Source organism: Panthera tigris, chromosome B4 (genome assembly GCF_018350195.1).
Source record: "Panthera tigris isolate Pti1 chromosome B4, P.tigris_Pti1_mat1.1, whole genome shotgun sequence".
Lineage (NCBI taxonomy): Eukaryota > Metazoa > Chordata > Mammalia > Carnivora > Felidae > Panthera > Panthera tigris.
In genome coordinates, this window is record NC_056666.1 from 11,098,396 (window position 1) to 11,116,405 (window position 18,010).

Consider the following 18,010-nt stretch of genomic DNA (forward strand, 5'->3'; position numbering starts at 1 on the left):
GACTATCCAGAAGTGTCCACACTTGCAGCCTGAGGACAGTGGGCTGTGTTGTAATTGGTGCTGTGGGGGGAAGACAAGAGCCACCAGTGCTCAGTAGGAGTCGTGCTGCAAAGGAAGCAGAGTGGCCCATGCTGTCCTTGAAACCGGTACATTCACCTCGTGATTTGTCTCTCATCTGCCACAGCCCGTTCAGTGAGTGTGTCATATAGGGTTTCAGCCGGTAAGATGGACATTGTCCTCCTAAGCGCGTAACACTGCTGGAAAGCACACAGAATGGAAAAACGACTCTAGGGGATCAGACGGCAAAGTAACGTTTGTGTCACTATCACGTCACATCAGACGGTTCTGTTCCTGCTTCGGAGAGTTCTCACTCCCTGTCACGTGCTTTCCCAGGGGAGGCCAAGTGGCTCCTTCAGAGCGGCATTGTTATCCTGCTTCCCCACGGGTATGACGGGGCTGGACCCGACCACTCCTCTTGTCGCATAGAGCGTTTCTTGCAGGTATGTCCGCTCCCTGCTTCCTAGGTGCTTTGAAAGAGACCTACCTCCTGTGAATACTTAATATGTACCTTAAACTGTAAGGCCTTGTAGTATCTGAATGAAACAGGTTTAATGCACTGCCAGTATTCTTTATCAACATGATGCCTTGGGTATATTAGTGTCGTGGTTTTATGGCAAAAAAGTGGTTCTTGTATGGAAAAGATCAGTGGTTTCTAAACCATGCTGATAATGAAAATCATCTACAGAGCTTTTTGTAAATAGAGATCCAGGGACCAACACCAGATCAGATTCTTCAGAGTGTGGCCTAGCCTGTATTTTTACCTAAAAAATTATTTTTGAGTAACTATAGTATTTTTTATAAAGTGATTCATGATCATTAAAAAATGTTTCAATAATCATGCAGAAATAACCACAGTTAATATTTGGTAAGGATCATTACCTATGTCTTTTTATGCATATGACTTCCTAGTATTAAGAAAATTTTCAAACATACAGAAAAGTTATAAAATTTTACAGTGAACATTCATATGCCAATCCCTTAGATTCTACCACTAATATTTTATTATACTGTACTTGTTTTTATCACATTTACTCATCTATCATTCTTCTATCTATAAATCTGTATTATCTGCTGATGCATTTCAGGGTAAATGGAGACGTGTGTCCACGTACAGGTCACAGATGTGTAATCTGTACACATTATCCTAAGTGCATGAATATCATTAGTTATTTTAGCATATGTGCAGATAAATGTATAGCTAGATGACGGTTTAGTCTACTGTAGAACAGTAGATAGATGGATAGTTATGTTGATAGGTAATAATACAGAAAAATGATTTTATAAAAAGTGGATTACAGAAATAAATAAACTGAAGGTTAGTTAAAGACTGCATGTGAAATACAAAACTACAGTTTTGGGAAGAAATATAGGACGAGTATGCGGAAGACATCGTTTGGGAGTCATGAGTATACAGATGGGTTTCCCTTAGGACAGCCGTGTCCTTATGATTCAATTAGATGATCGGAACATTTGCTTATTTCTTTCATTTCACTCCCAGATGTGTGACAGTGTAGAAGAGGGGGTGGATGGAGACACAGTGAACATGTTCGTGGTACACCCAACTACTCCTGCACAGTATTTCCACTTGCTCAGGAGACAGATGGTCCGGAATTTCCGAAAACCCCTCATTGTTGCTTCTCCGAAGATGTTACTCAGGTTCCCTGTAAGTAGAAACAACTGGTTAGGAAGCCTTTCTCCTTCTGTCGTTTTTATATGCATTTGCCTCTATTTTCTGTATCTAATGTTACTTATTTAAAACGTTTTGGCCTTTTAAAAATTTTGATTCCAGTTAACATACAGTGTTACATTAGTTTCAGGTGTACAATATAGTGATTCAGCACTTCCATATACATCACCTGGTGCTCATCATGACAAGTGCGTTCCTTAATCCCCATCACCTATTTAACCCCCTCCCCCCCACCTCCCTTTGTGTCTCATTGTATTTAAACAGAAACATCTAGGGGCGCCTGGGTGGCTCAGTTGGTTAAGTGTCCAACTTTGGCTCAGGTGATGATCTCACGGATCATGAATTCGAACCCCGTGTTGGGCTCTGTGCTGACAGCTCAGAGCCTGGAGCCTTCCTCAGATTCTGTCTCCCTCTCTCTCTGCCCCTCTCCTGCTCGCACTGTCTCACTCTGGCTCTCAAAAATAAACATTAAAACAAATTTTTAGAAACATCTTTTAATTTTTTTAATTACAAAACAATTTTTTTAACGTTTATTTTTATTTTTTTTGAGATAGAGAGAGACAGAGCATGAATGCAGGAGGGTCAGAGAGAGAAGGAGACACAGAATCTGAAACAGGCTCCAGGCTCTGAGCTGTCAGCACAGAGTCCGACGCGGGGCTCGAACCCACAAAATGAGAGATCATGATCTGAGCCAAAGTCAGACGCTCAACCGACTGAGCCACCCAGGCGCCCCCCAAATTTTTTAATGTTTATTCATTTTGGAGATAGAAAGAGAGAGAGACAGAGCATAAGTGGGGGAGGGGCAGAGAGAGAGGGAGACCCAAAATCTGCAGCAGGCTCCAGGCTCTGAGCTGTCAGCACAGAGCCCGATGCAGGGGCTCAAATTCACTAACTGTGAGATCGTGACCTGAGCCGAAGTCAGATGCTTAACTGACTAAGCCACCCAGGAGCCCCTGAGACAGATATTTTGAAATGGCAACGTGAAAGGGGCCAAGTCATAATACACATTAATTCATTTCTAGAAATATGTACACCTGGGATTCTTCACCCAACTTTCACTGTGCTTGCAAGATTGTCACCTGCTCCCTCAATCATGGCTCTAAAAGAGTATAATCATATTAAATGTAATATATGTATGTTACTAAGTATTGAATGAACTATCAGAAATTTTATTGAGAATTTCTTTTGCTGTTTGTAACTGAGAGTTAGATTTAATTCTGGCCCTAGTTGTTGTCCACTCCTCTCCCCATGTCTAATCTATAACTTATGAAATAAGTGAGGCCTTGCTCTGGAGCCTTTAAAATATCAATAGCTTTCCTACAGATTTTCAAGCAAAATGTACTCTTATTAAGTAGTTAACTATCTTCCTTAAACATATAAGTCCTTTTAGTAATTGAAAGTGAGTACCACCGTTATTGAAGTCTGATTTCTTCCTGAAAATTAGCTACTGTACCAGTAGGTACAAGTGATCTAGCAGAATAGAAGTCCACTCTTTGTTTCCATGGCCCATTTGGAGATGACTTACCATGTGACAAACACGACTCGGGGCTCTAGGGAGTTTGCCTGTCAAGTGGTACCTAAATTCTACCCCAATTTCCCACCCAGCTCTCAACTCCAGCTCCTTTTTTTTTTTCTTAGTGAGCTCTTTACCCAATGCGGGGCTTGAACAGAGATCGAGAGTCACATGCTCTACTGACTGAGCCAGCCAGGTGCCCCTCCAGCCCCTTTTGATTCCCACCATAGGAAGTGTGAGCTGACCAAGGGCTCTGGTTCAGGATGGAGAAAGATTGATTCTATTGTGCATTATTGAGCAACAAGAATAAATAAAGAATATATATTTATATATAATGTATCTATTTATAACTCATGTAATATATAAATATAATACATTTTATTTTATAATATATATTCATTTTTATTTTATTCTCTTCGCTAATATTATTTTTTTAGGTTACATCACAGTGTCTTGCGTCAGCGAGGCTGCCTATCAGTGGCCCAGTCAAAGTGTCACCTTCCCAGTTGGGACTAGACTGTAGGGAAATGAACTAGATGAGGAAATGGAATCCACTCCCCAACCTTACCCTCATTAATGATCTATTCTGAGTTCTTTGCAACAAGTACTTATTTAAATTGAACTCCTTAATACCATTTCTTTTCATCACAGAAATGTTTGTGTATTGTTCCTGGTTTGTTCTGTGACTCATTAGGTTTCACTTATAAATTATGGTTAAAATCCTAAAGACAGAAATCATTGCCCTGGCTTAGCTGTTTTCATTCACAGATTCCATGCACTGTCCTCTCCAATTCCAAGAAATTAAAGCATACTTTTGATGGATATTAAAGTGTGATTGAACTGAAATGTTGATTCTTAAAATGTTATTGTGGCATCAGACAATAGGCAATTTTAAGTCACTTTGAACAAATAATTTTATTCTGAAATATACAGAATCGATATTTTTGGGAAAGATATTGTGCTTATTAGTACACATGTTTACATATAATGCTAGGAGGGAAATTTGTTGTTATTTCTTGGTAAAGATCCCTTATAAGTAAGGCACCTTCGGCTGCTTGCTTTCAGCTGCTAGATTTGTGGCCTTTTTCCCTCTCCTTAGGCAGCCGTATCAAGTCTTCACGAAATGGCACCAGGAACAACATTCAAGCCGGTCATTGGTGATTCATCTGTGGATCCCAAAAAGTAATTTGATGTGTATCTCCGTTTTCATACTCTGCGGTAGAATTTTAATTAGTGGGAAAACTAGTTCCTGTTAAGGAGCCCAAAGTGACCCAAATCTTCAGTATCCTGATAGAAGAAAGTCCTTTGCATCCATGGGGTAGGAGTTAGAATATGTGCGGAAGAGGCATACATTGCTGGATAAGACTTGCCAGGGCACAGCATGAGACTGAACCCAACTACAGAGACCCCCACTCCTTCAGTAATGAAGCATTTTCATCTTCGTGGTTTCCTCCTTTTCTGATACAATTCTTTCAGACATTTCTCCTCTACCACATTGTCCCTTTTCTACCCAACAGTGTTAAGAGTCTAGTGTTCTGCTGTGGCAAACATTTCTATGCTCTGCTGAAGCAAAGAGAATCCTTGGAGGCCAAGAAGGGTGACTTTGCCATCATCCGATTAGAAGAACTCTGTCCTTTCCCAGTGGATTCGTTACAGCAAGAGATGAGCAAATACAAACATGTTAAAGGTATGGCACTGGTCTTGTTGGGATTCTTCTGGATTCAGATACCTGAAACCTAGTCCAGCTATCTCATGTGAAAAGAGGTTTGGGGGCAGAGAGAGTCATTAGGAAACAACCTTGGAGTCTAGAAATATGAAAAAAAAAAATACTGCTAGAGCCAATGTCTCCTTGTCTTTTCTGGTATCCCTTCAGTCTCCCCTTCTCTCACTTAAGACATGTCATTTCTTGAGAGGCTGGAGGTAATCTCTGCTATAATATTACTTTGGATAAATTGATGTAACTGTAAAAGGCAAGGCTTTTTTTTTTGGCTGCAATAATTGGACTGGAATAACTGGACATCTCTATGCATTGGGTACAGAAATTAACTCAAGATCACAGACCTAAATGTAAAACGTAAAACTCTAAAACTTCTAGGAGAAAACCTTCGTGGCCTTCCGTTAGGCAAAAAGTTCTTAGATGTAACACTAAAAGAACATCAGATAACAGAAAAATTGGACTTTATCAAAGCGAAAGCTTTTGCATTGCTGAAAGGTGTTGCAGAGCAAATGGAAAGACAAGACGCAGACTGGGAGAAAGTATTTGCAAATACACATGTGACAAAGGACTATGCAGATTGTTCAGAGAGTGTCCAAAACTCAACAGTAAGAAAAACAAATAATCCAAGTTTTTAAAATGTGCAAAAGATTTGAACCAAAGAATGGGAGGGCAAACAACCATTAAAAAAAAGATGCACAACTATAATCAGTGATAAGGGAGATGCAAGTGAAACCCAAATGAGATACGACTACACACCTATTAGAATGGCTCAAATTAAAACAATAAGTATTAATTGTATCCAAGGCTGATGAGGAAGCAAAGCACCCAGAACCTGCATTCACTGCAGGAAGGAATGGAAACTGGTGTAGTCGCTCTGGAAACATGTGTCAGTTCCTTACAAGGTTACACACAGAGTTACCGTACAGCCCAGCGGTTCACTTGGAGGTATTTGTCCAAGAGGAATGAAAACATGTTCACAGAAAAATGTCTATAGCAGCTTCATCCATAATTGCCCCAAGCTACCAGCACATCCTTCAACCTGCGGATGGATACATAATCCATGTTACATTCTTACAATACCTACTGCTCAGGAATAAGAGCGTGACCTATGGCTACAGGAAAAATCACAAATGGATTTTGCCAGTTCAAGGGAGCCAGAACCAAAGGCTACATAATATGATTCCATTTATCTGATGTTCTGGAAAAGGCATAAACTATAGGGAGAGAGGAAAGATCAGTGGTTGCCAGAGGTTGGGTGGGTGGAGGGGTTGCCTTGAAAGGGCCAGGTTGAGGGAATTTGGGGGATTGATAGAATTTTTCTGTATCACAAGTGAGGTGCTGGATACACGACAATGCATTTGTCAAAAAAACCCAAAAAAACAAAAAAACAAAAGCCAAGTAACGCTATGCCATATTGGAAAGGCGTATATTTACTTGAGGAGAGCTATCCATACATACACACTATATATGGTAATTATGGGTATAAAAATGGATATGATGTGTCTGTGTGTGTAGATACATAGTGTATGTATGTACTCACTGTGTGTTTATATACATATATATATATATGTATGTATAGAGTGTGTGTGTGTGTGTGTGTGTGTGTGTGTGTGTGTTATTGTACATTTACCTGGAATACTGAAATGAACTTTCTTCTGTTATAGATTTTATTTGGAGTCAGGAGGAGCCCCAGAACATGGGTCCGTGGTGCTTTGTTTCTCCCAGGTTTGAAAAGCAACTGGCCTGCAAGGTAATGGCTTTCTGTCTTGTAATGTTTTGTGTATGTGTGTTATTTCTCCTGGAGTGCCAAGAAATGTGTTTGTCCCCTGTGAGCCTGATGCAGGGCTGGAACCCATGAACAGTGAACCCATGATCTGAGCCAAAGTTGGGTGTTTAACCAACTGAGCCACCCAAGCGCCCCTCCAGTTGTTTTAAAGATAAACAAAAACATAAAATCTAATTTTAGGCTCTTTTCTCAGAATAAAATGTTGCATGTTTATCAAGAAAGACACATATGTGTACATGCTAGTATCATGTAAGAAAAAAATGATTATCCTTCAAACAGTAAAAGCCCTTCCCTGTCATCTACTTTTCCCATTAGTCCATTCAGAAGCCTTGTCCCAAAGCTCAGTATCCAGCCCTGGGGAGCAGGGTGATGAGCGGGTTTATTTTACAATGTGGGAGAAAAGGTGCCCGGTAACGCTTGTCCCAGGCTCATCTGCATAGCTGGCATCCATCAAAGGCCAAATTCTTCCTGATCATGCTGTAGAAAGGGAAGAACAATGAGAAGAGCAAATGTGCTTCTGTTTATCTTCCTATTCTGCTTCGATCAGGACTCAGTTTACACATTTGTTACTAGTTTGCTGGGCGCAAGTCATTTTCACCTATAGGTAGTTCTAATTTAGGAAAATCTGCAGGTTAAACCAACTAATAATTACTGAAGAACAGGACATAATTCAAGAATTCATCTCACCTCATGGTGCCTGGAATTTAGTTTTTAGTCGTGACAAATATCTCCTACCAGTCTATTCTAGGTAACTCGTTATTTTGCCCAAAAGGTGATTTGTGGTTAAACAAGCTAAGAGAAATGCATGGACTGCCTTGGGAGAAGGAAGCAGGGCTCTCATCAGGTTCAAATGCCATTTTATTTCTTTTCTGCTCCAATGACAGCTCCGTCTCGTGAGCCGACCCCCTTTGCCAGCACCCGCTGTAGGAATTGGCGCCCTTCACCTGCAGCAGCATGAAGATGTCCTCACCAAGACCTTTGCTTGATGGTGTCCTTCCAATCACTACTACTTCCTTTAAGAAAACTTCCGTGAGAAGAAAGGCTTGCTTCTGTACTCTCCCCTTCCATTAGGTAACATGAAAAGCCTATGTTCCTCTAAGATGTTGGGATTCATGGGGGCAGTTTAATCAGAATATGTGGAATAGCCAAGGGCATGAATTATCCATGAATACATGAATCTGACCAGTCCGTTGTAGCCTTAAAGGTACAGCAGTGTTTTGTTTTGGTTCTGAGTTGTAGAGCTAATTCAATGAACCAGATTTTTTCAGGCCACTCTTTCTCATTAGCTAACTATATATGCCCAGGAAAAGTTCATTAGCTGGAATTTGCAGCTCCATCCAGATGACCTCAACATTACTTCTCCGTTTGCTTGATGCGTGTCACTTCATTAATTCTGCCATTGTGACTATCAATATTTTCTTTTGACGTAATATCTAGTGCTGCTTTCCAGCCACTGTGAAGAATGTTTCACCAAATGCTGCAGCAAAAGCATATTAGTCCTGATTCGTGTTTTTCAGGATAGTTGTTTTCACCCGTTGTCCTTATATATCCATCCCATTCAATACAACTCTCTGGATGTATAATTTTTTTGCACAGTATTATTAAGGAGTTTTAGCTACAATGAAATTGATTTGTGGGCTACATAGTATCTTTCCCCCCCTAAATTGTTATCTTGATATTTTTAATTGACTTTGGGTATCTGATGTGGGGATTTCAGCTCCTGGTCAGTCAGTCTTACTTCTAAAAGGTATGACAACGTGCTGTGATGTTCATTCGCAGTGTTTAAGGAGCTTTTTAACTTTGATGCTGGAGACTTCCCAGCACCAGGTACTTGGGGATTTACAGAGATCACCCACCCAGTCTGTTACTTCTGAAACTTTGTGGAAACATAACTAAACGGCAGCAAATGGTGTAGCTTTACGTGGCTTGGTGCTGCAGAGACTCGGCCATCTACCATTCTTGTGCCATGACATTTTTCTCAGAGGTGATGGAGGACATGCTGGGGCACTTTTCCTGGCAGCTGGTAATGTCTTTCAGAATCGATGTGTAGGTTATTCTGGCCACAGGAGTGGATTTATGATTCACATCTTAAACGTATGCGTTAGTGTATTGATTTAATATTTCTGTAAAACTCACATCCTTTTTTTATCCCTATGCACCTTAATGCTTCCTTCCTGTGTCAAGCCTTATAAATCACGTAACTTTGTGCCACGCATGTAAATCGGTAAAATTACAAAGGTCCTTTTAATGAGAATGGTTTTCAGTGTGGTATACTGAACTGGAAAAACATAAAAGCGCTGTCATGTTTTTCAGATCTCTTGGCTAAACATTTCAAAGTTTAAGCACATAATGAGATGGAAAACTGGTTTGTTTTTTTCATTTTTTTAAAGTTCAGTTTAGATTTCTCCAAATTTCTAACTTTTCATCTCTGGTATCTTATTACACTTCTCCACCTTGAGCCATCAAATGTGTCTTCTGAAAAAGAAGATGTCTCCTATATCTTAACCTTCTTACTTTCAATCATGATTGCAACACGGGTCAGCATCTTGAATCACCTTGTAGGAAGGGACCATTTAAAGAATTCCAAATCAAATACTTTCATTAGAAAGTATGGGATAAAAATATAATCACAAAGTAAAATAAAAATATTTTATTATATTTCTCAGAGAAATTCGATAATGTAATATTTGTATCCTGTTATATCTATGCTAATTAAGTTCATGTTCAATGAAGAGCAGACTTAAATGGGGTATTCAGTGAATAGAAATTTTAACAACCATGAAAAAAATGTTCATTTTGTCTCAGGTGACATATTCATTGTAAAATAAATTTTTCTTCCTTAAGAACCATTTTTCCTCTGTCTCCTTCTCTCTCTGCCCCTCCCCTACTCGCTCTATCTCTCAAAAATAAATAAAACATTAAAAAAGAGGTGGGGGGGGTGCCTGAGTGGCTCAGTTGGTTGAGTGTCCCAACTTCAGCTCAGGTCATGATCTCATGGTTCGTGAGTTCGAACCCTGCATTGAGCTCTCTGCTGTCGGCGTGGAGCCGGCTTCAGATCCTCTGTCTCCCTCTGTCTCTGCCCCTCCCATACTTGCTCTGTCTCTCTCTCAAACATAAATAAACCATTTAAAAAAAGAACCATTTTGCTCAGTTTTCTGTCTGCATGCTATGAGGAAAATATTCTAAAGCATAACCTCTTTTAGCCTGACTGTAATTACCTCTGAAATTTTATTATTTAAAAATTCCTTGACTGACAATAGAAATCGTATCCCTTCTACAAAACTGAGGAAATACAGTTGAAAGAAATTAGGGGTTATACAGGAAGGAAGTCACAGATAAGAGTCAAGACTTTTAGATCCTGGGGTTCCAAAAGCTTCACCTCCATTTCTCTTGGATTTACTTGGGTATTTGGTTTTCATCTTCAGCTTCTCATAAGTTTCAGGCTAAAACCATCACATTTTCAGGACATTTGGACAACATGCTTAAATCCTCAATATTTATAACCCATGATGACACAAATAAACAACTCCTAAATTACTCTATGGAAGTTGTAGTTCATTGTCATGGTTGTATTTAAATCTGATAAAACAGTCTAAAGCACACTGTCATTTCCCCAATTGACATTTGCAAAATCAGTTAATTTTAGAAAACTTTTAGTAAAAGTGTGTTACTCTAGAGCTGTTTCCCTGTGTCTTCTCTGATTCATATGGAGAACAGGCTACAATTGAACAAAAATAAGAAATGACCCTGTAAGAGTAGAATGGTATTTCCTCAATAGTTTATTGGACATCTGCATATATGGCATTGTTCTGGACATTAGAAATACAAGGAAGAAAAGAGAACATGGTTTGCCATTTGTCCTCAGTTGGACTAACCATCTATTTGAGAAGACAAAGTATTTTACACATAGGGAGAAATGTTCTTGTTGGATGTACTAAGACAGTGTGGGATGTCAAGGTAGAGTGAGATTCCTGACAGCTGTAGATTAGGTGGCATATTGTGGTTATACAAGAAAAAGTCCTGAGTAGCACGTAGTAGCAGAAAGACTGAGGGATGTTGAAAGGGTAATTCACAGCAGTGATCTAGAGTGTCAAAGTTTATTCCAGGCTCTTACTTGAAAGATAGAGTCGTAGCAGAAATAGAAAGTAAAGACAAGTGCAAACAACTTTCCTTCTGTCAATTAGACTTTCAATTTCACACATCTTTGCTGAAAGGAAATTATATTCATGAAACTACCTCATAATCTAGGGTCAAAACTGTATGTAAGTCAACCATTTGCAAGTCACTGTAGATGATGCCATCTAGCAGTTTATGGATAATAGGGAAGATTAGACAAGGATGAAAATGATTAATACAAAGTAGAATGAGGTAAGAATTACGTCATAGGATGTGAGGTTATAACTAGGGCAAACTGGATTTTCCCAAAGTGGCTAGAGCAGTATTTTGCTCCATCTGCCCTTCCAGAACCTTGCCACAACCACACCTAGAGGTAGAGTCAAACTTCCACCTCTCTTGAGATTGAGCAGGACTTTGTGGGTGCCTCTATGAATATGATACACTGAAAGTGATGTTGCGTCACTAACAAGGTCCCCCTTGGCACCCAGCAGCCATGTTGTGAGGAAGCCCAGGCAATGTGAAGAAGGACTGTGGAAATACTGGAACTGACAGCTTCAGCTGAGGTCTTAGCGCACAGCCAGCTGCAAATGCTGGACTTGTGAGAGAGCCTTCTGATTATTCAAGTCCCCAGCCTTGGAGCTATCCCAGATGACCCCAATTAGAGCAGAGACCTGTGCATCCCCAGCCTAAATTGCCGTGTGTGTGTGTGTGTGTGTGTGTGTGTGTGTGTGTTCAAAGATAAATAATGCCCCACATGGGTTACAATGGTCAGGACAGCTTTTAATCAGTAGTATACTATTGCAGTAGAAAAGAGAGTCCTAAAGGGCTAGTATCCAAGAGCTCACCAAAGTCCACACTCAAAAAACAAATAATCCAGTGAAGAAATGGGCAGAAAACATGAATAGACACTTCTCTAAAGAAGACATCCAGATGGCCAACAGGCACATGAAAAGATGCTCAACGTCGCTCCTCATCAGGGAAATACAAATCAAAACCACACTCAGATGTCACCTCACGCCAGTCAGAGTGGCCAAAATGAACAAATCAGGAGACTATAGATGCTAGCGAGGATGTGGAGAAACGGGAACCCTCTTGCACTGTTGGTGGGAATGCAAACTAGTGTGGCTGCTCTGGAAAACAGCGTGAAGGTTCCTCAAAAAATTAAAAATAGACCTACCCTATGGCCCAGCAGTAGCACTGCTAGGAATTTACCCAAGGGATATAGGAGTACTGCTGCATAGGGGCACTCGTACCCCAATGTTTATAGCAGCACTCTCAACAATAGCCAAAATGTGGAAAAGGCCTAAATGTCCATCAACTGATGAATGGATAAAGAAATTGTGGTTTATATATACAATGGAGTACCATGTGGCAATGAGAAAGAATGAAATATGGCCCTTTGTAGCAACGTGGATGGAACTGGAGAGGGTTATACTAAGTGAAATAAGCCATACAGAGAAAGACAGATACCATATATTTTCACTCTTATGTGGATCCTGAGAAACTGAACAGAAACCCATGGGGGAGGGGAAGGAAAAAAAAGAAAAAAAAAGAGGTTAGAGTGGGAGAGAGAGCCAAAGCATAAGAGACTGTTAAAAACTGAGAACAAACTGAGGGTTGATGGGGGGTGGGAGGGAGGGGAGGGTAGGTGATGGGCATTGAAGAGGGCATTTTTGGGATGAGCACTGGGTGTTGCATGGAAACTAATTTGACAATAAATTTCATATAATAAAAAAAAAAGAGAGAGTCCAGAGTGAGCTGAACTCAACTTTAATTTGTACAGAGGCAACTGGAGTTTTAAACGGAAATTAAAGGAACAGGGAGGGGGTGGGTGGGGCTCAGTAGAGTCAGGGAAGTGAAAAATTACAGAGAGCTGGAAGGAGGAAGGATTGGTCCATGTGACACCCTTGTGGGTTTGTTAGCTGGTGCTTATGGAAGTTAGGCTCCTACCCTCCTCAGAGTCTGGGAGACAGAAACCCTTATCTTCAGGTGTTGGTAAATTCTTCTGGCAGTTTTGAGTTTTCCAAGGCAGATTCTCTAAGGGAGAGCTAATGTCATCTTAGAGATGGAGCTGTCAGAAATTTTGTTTCTGTTTTAGTCTCTCTAGTCCAAGGTAAAGCCTAGTGGAGAAAGGGCTCATAGGAGGCTGGATGGGGTTTGGTCAAGGAGAAAAATCTCTCTCTCTCTCTCTCTCTCTCTCTCACACACACACACACACACACACACACACGAATAATTTGTTTCCTTCTTGGACACAGATCTAAGCATTAGAACAGATCATTGGATTTGGTGATTATGGGTCATTAGTGGCCTTTGAAATAGCTTGTTTTATTAGAAGTTAGAGCAGAAGTTACACTGCAGGGGGTTAAAATTGAGTTAGGAAGTACATTTGAACGGCTTCTGTGTGTCAATCTTGTCCTTTAATTTTCACACCTGTAGTTCGCAGCTATTATCCTTATTTTACTGATGTAGCTCAGAAAGGTTAATTGCCTAAAGGCATTAAGAAGGAGAGGAGGGATTAAACTGTGGGGCTGGCTGATTTCTAGGATTGCTTTCCTTTACACCACGCTGTCCAGGAAGGGTAAAGAGGACAAAATCCTGATCTCTGTATGTCAGAGAAGCTGAAGAAGGATCACGTGTAATAGTGGAAAGTTCACAAGCTATTAACCATAGCCAAAGTGTCACAGATTTTTGAAAGCTTCCAAGAAGTTCCGATAAGGCGGGAGCAAAATAAAAAAGGCTGTTAGGGTCAACACTGGTTCTCCGGACGGCTTAGCTCCACGTCTCAGGGCCGCGACCCTCGGGCGGCCGCTTTGGCCGGGTCTTGACCAGTCGCGCGGGGCGCCCGGGAGGCCTGGGCCGGACCAGGCGGTCGAGGAAACCGCCACTGCTTGACACCAAGCTCGCAGACGAGCTCACGCAGGAAAGGCTCCAGCCGCCATGGTCTCGCCCAAGCTCCCGAAGCCCGCAGCAACGCGGGAGCACGCCCACAGGAGCGCCGGCGGTAGCCATGGCAACGCGCTGGGACTTCCGCCGCGCCGGCTGCCAACTGCTTGGGCCTCATCGGGGGGCGGGGCCGGGCGGGGCCGGCGCGCGGGTCACGTGGTCCAGGGCGGAGTCTGCGCGGGGCCGGCCGGAGCGCGTCGGGAGCGGGCGGCGAGACCCAAGCCGCGGGACCCGAGCGAAGGCAGTGCCGAGGCCGCTGTGCCCCGCCGGGCCGCCTCAGCCGCCGCCATGGGCAGTGAGTAGCGTCGGCGCGGCTCTCGCCGGGGTGTGGGCCCCGACGGGCTGCGGACGGTGGGGCGGGCGCCCGCCCGGGGTGGCCCAGCCTGGGGGCCGGAGAGGCACGGGCCGCGCCGGGCCGCTGCGGCGGGCGCGGGCCGGGGGCCTCCGCCGAGGCTCCTCCGGCGGTGCGGCCTTGCCCCGGCTGCCTGCGGGGGCCCGCACCCGGAGGCCCGGGGTTTGCGCTCGCTGGGTGGCGAGGAGCGGGGGACGGCGAGGGGAGGCCAGTGGTTTTGGGGGCGGGGAGTTAGGGAACCGAGTGAAACCTGGACCACTTCTGATTTTTCAGGAGCTTAGGAAGCTCGTATTTTTATTTCCAACTCACCCTTCCTTGGCGTGTTAGTTGGGATGAATAAAGCGCCCTGGCTTGTTTGGTTTTTTAGAAAGTGATGCATGGCATATATATGTGTTAGGGGAGGAAAGAAGCGCGATTGGTAGCATAGCGTTTTCCCTAAAATTTTCATTTCAGTCATTTTGTAGCGTTTACTGAAAACTCACTGTGTGTCAGGCTGTATAAACCTCAGGGTAGGGACAAGGCCTTGAATTATGGGCATCTTTGAGGGCCATCTCCTAAACACTCAACACCACATGTATTCACATAGATACTTACATAGCTGTTCAGATGTTTGTTGGATGAGTGGGTAAGTGCAAACGGGAGCCGTGCCCCCATTGGCCAACTAGTGGACATTTAGAAAGGAAGTAGAGGAGACCCCTGACCTTGAATTTACAGTATAATCGGTGAAATTCTGCAACACAAGAATGGACAAGTGGCTGACCAAAGCATTGTTTGAACTCTCCAACACAAATGATCATAAAAAGCCAAGAAATCTGGGAGGGGATTTGGATTGAGGTGGGGCAGAAAAGGGATAAAGGGGTCTAGGAAGTTTCCCGATGTGATTAATATTTGTTTTGCATAGAGAATAATTCTTCCATAATTCAGATTTGCTTTCCAAATAGTCCAGAATCGTACTTGGGCAGTGAATATCTTCCCATGAGAATTTCTGAATTCTTTTGTCAGACATCAGTGACTGCCATCATTTTGAGAGTTTCGTGAGATGATCGAGTCAACTTTTGGTTAACTGTGAGAGCGTAATTACTCAGGTCCGTGTTAAAACAATTTGGTGATGTTAGTATACAGAATCCAGTGTCTGTAGGGGAAGATGATCATAACTAATAGCTAGTTGTGCCTTCTTGTGTTTCTGCACATTTCAGACGCTGGCAAAGACTGAGAGAATGTCATCTTCATTCTCCCGTTCTTTGGCAGGAATTGACTTAAGCTATGCCAGAAGATAGTGTCTATCCTTAAAGAACCTTGGTTTATCTTACTTTTGTATATAATGAGTTCTCTGGGAAAGCAGTACTTTCTAATGAAATGTAATTGTCATTTTCTGGGCTGATTATTACACATACACAAGTACTTTGAGATTGTTATGTGGGAGAGCAACCAGGCAATGAATGTTGACTTAGTGAAATGAAGTAGAGATTGTATGCTTCAAAAAGAGCTATCTATATAGCAGGTGATTCCGCGATGTTTCTCACGTATCCATTTCAGCGTCTTTCCATCTAAAGTCAGTCCTGCAGTCTAGCCCATTTCCTGTTGTACTTTCCTCCTGTATTCCTCCTCTGGTAGGTCTTATTTTCTTCTCTGGCGTATTGTCTTGTGGGTAACGTAGTAGACTGCATTTGCTTCCTTTGATGTATTTTGATGCTCGTTGAATTATTCCTTTTCTATATATTATAAAGCTGGATTCAAGCATGAGGAAGCAAAATCTTGGTAAAAGAATGCTTGTATTGCTTCCACTGACTAAACCCTTAAACCTTTTGGATTCTTTTGTCCCTTGAATTATTTCTCTTCCCTGATGTATTTGAAATGGAGAACACCATGATTACTTTTGGAGGTAGGAATGGGATGGATTGCCATTGAGAGTTAGAGAACATTTGTATTTGTTTCTGTGAAAAGGTACATCTCTTTTTAAAAACTTTGTGATAGGGACATTTATTCTTTCTTTCTTTTTTTTTTTTTTAACAGTCAAGTTTTTAGAAGTTATCAAACCTTTCTGTGCAGTTCTACCAGAAATTCAGAAACCTGAAAGGAAAGTAAGTATACCATTTTGGTAATATAGAGGGCAGCTAAATGACTTGTGCTCCTGATGGATTTACCATCCCCAACCCTTTTATGGTGTAATTGGAGAAATATTACCTGCTCCTCCTTGCAAGAGGCACAAAGTGAGTAAAACTAGCGTGGGCCAGTGTAGATCCAGATAGGTTATCTTGTGGTCTTAAAAATGACGGTTCTTTGAGGTTGACATTTCCAAACCAAGTGTTTCTTTGGCCTACCTGTTAGATAAGATACTCTTCTATCTCTGGTGATCCCACTGCGCTATGAATGACCCAGTCTGCTGGGTCACTTTGGAGGACTACAGCTGTTTTACATAAATGAATTAAATTGTGCAAGTATAGACCTCGCATTTCTTGATCATTCAGTACAAAGAAAAATTACAGAAATGCATTCAGAAAATAATGTGACTGCATCACATTGTTCTTCCATCACTGTACACTTTCGGAGCTAAGGTATTTAAATTCAGAAATAGTGTTAATCCCGAAGTGGCCAATTCCCAGACAGTCCTCTTCTGCTGTGCTTGTGATATCTCACAAAACTAATGGGAGAGGGATGTAGAAAGAAATAAGGAAAACTTGTGTTCATCTTATTGTTTTATTCACAAGCATATATATATATATATATATATATATATATATATATATAATTTTTTTTTTTTTTATTGCTTTGAGGTTTTAAAAATAGTTGTTCCAGGTCCATGTTAGGCGTCCCAAGAGGCTCTAGCTTTTCATATTCCGCGAAATATTCGTAGCATATTATCATGGGCACCCCAGCTTTGCACAATGCTGTTAACTGAAGTGCATGCGTATTTGGTCTGTGTCTTGCATGTTGTCCTTTTTGGTTTCCGTTAACGTCGTGCGGTGTGATGGGGCCTGTATGTAACTTACTTAACTCTTGGAAAAGGAAAGAAAGTTATGTTCGAAAAGTTGAGCTGTTTGCTTTGGCTGCTACTAACTAGGTGAGAGTATCGTAATAGCAACTAATAGGAGCATGTCACGATGCGGAATGTTATGCTTTAATGTGGAATTTTGCCCTGTGATTGTGGTTTCCTGGTTTTGATGGCTCATCCTCATTTTGTTGTACAGATCCAGTTTAGAGAGAAGGTACTATGGACTGCTATAACTCTCTTCATTTTCTTAGTATGTTGTCAGGTATGTAAACCAAATACTAATTAGATATCTATGCAATTGTTGGAGGGTTTTGGTTGGTTAGAGTTTGAGAAACTTATTTTAGTTAAAACAATAAATACCATTTGAGCATTGTTATTTTTAATCTGACTTGGTGACGAAAATGGTTACCTTGTTCTAGTTTTTTTAGTAGTGGGTTTGAACATTTTTTCCTTTTTTTCTCTTAGCGTGCAGTTAATAATCTTTACCCACTTTTTTCTTGAGATTTTTTTGTCTTCCTGATTTAAGATGGATTTTTGTATATTAATGTGTTACACCTTTGACACATACATTGCAAATGTATTTTGTGTTTTGTTTGCCTTTAATCATGTTGTAAGTAGCATGTATTGACTTAAAAATCCCCCAAAGTCAAATACTAGAACCCCAGTAATATGCTGTATAAGTTGATGAAATTCAGTGATGCGGTTAAATGATATTTTGCAGAGATTAAGTTCACAAAATGAGAATAAATGTGACCTGTCCATGTCATGGGATTGTCGTGTGGATTAAATTAGATAATTTAGGTGAAAGTTTTTTGAGGATTTTGAAAAGCTATTGAGATAC

The 18,010-nt window shown here is 41.4% G+C and overlaps 2 protein-coding genes and 1 non-coding gene across 7 annotated transcripts in view; 2 read left to right on the top strand and 1 right to left on the bottom strand.

The window, feature by feature from the left end:
- The window catches only part of DHTKD1 (dehydrogenase E1 and transketolase domain containing 1), a 51,490-nt gene extending 41,894 nt beyond the window's left edge, over positions 1–9,596 (top strand). For 2 of the 3 annotated variants that reach the window (XM_042991041.1, XM_042991042.1), the window contains exons 12-17: positions 340–500; positions 1,559–1,723; positions 4,360–4,442; positions 4,778–4,947; positions 6,642–6,727; positions 7,648–9,596. In XM_042991041.1, coding sequence (XP_042846975.1) covers positions 340–500; positions 1,559–1,723; positions 4,360–4,442; positions 4,778–4,947; positions 6,642–6,727; positions 7,648–7,749 — 767 coding nt within the window. In that variant the 3' untranslated portion in view covers positions 7,750–9,596. The remainder of the gene's footprint in view (positions 1–339; positions 501–1,558; positions 1,724–4,359; positions 4,443–4,777; positions 4,948–6,641; positions 6,728–7,647) is intronic. The other variant, XM_007081204.3, reaches the window with a different exon arrangement.
- On the bottom strand, positions 2,391–2,475 carry TRNAQ-UUG. The gene has a single exon. It is a non-coding gene; the product is annotated as a tRNA-Gln (tRNA).
- A 4,410-nt stretch (positions 9,597–14,006) lies between the features above and the next one.
- SEC61A2 (SEC61 translocon subunit alpha 2) overlaps positions 14,007–18,010 on the top strand; it is a 34,740-nt gene continuing 30,736 nt past the window's right edge. The window contains exons 1-3 of one of the 3 annotated variants that reach the window (XM_042991043.1): positions 14,007–14,120; positions 16,191–16,258; positions 17,366–17,431. In XM_042991043.1, coding sequence (XP_042846977.1) covers positions 14,114–14,120; positions 16,191–16,258; positions 17,366–17,431 — 141 coding nt within the window. In that variant the 5' untranslated portion in view covers positions 14,007–14,113. Of the gene's footprint in view, positions 14,121–14,402; positions 15,263–16,190; positions 16,259–17,365; positions 17,432–18,010 lie in introns of those variants that run through there. The other 2 variants (XM_042991044.1, XM_042991045.1) reach the window with 2 other exon arrangements.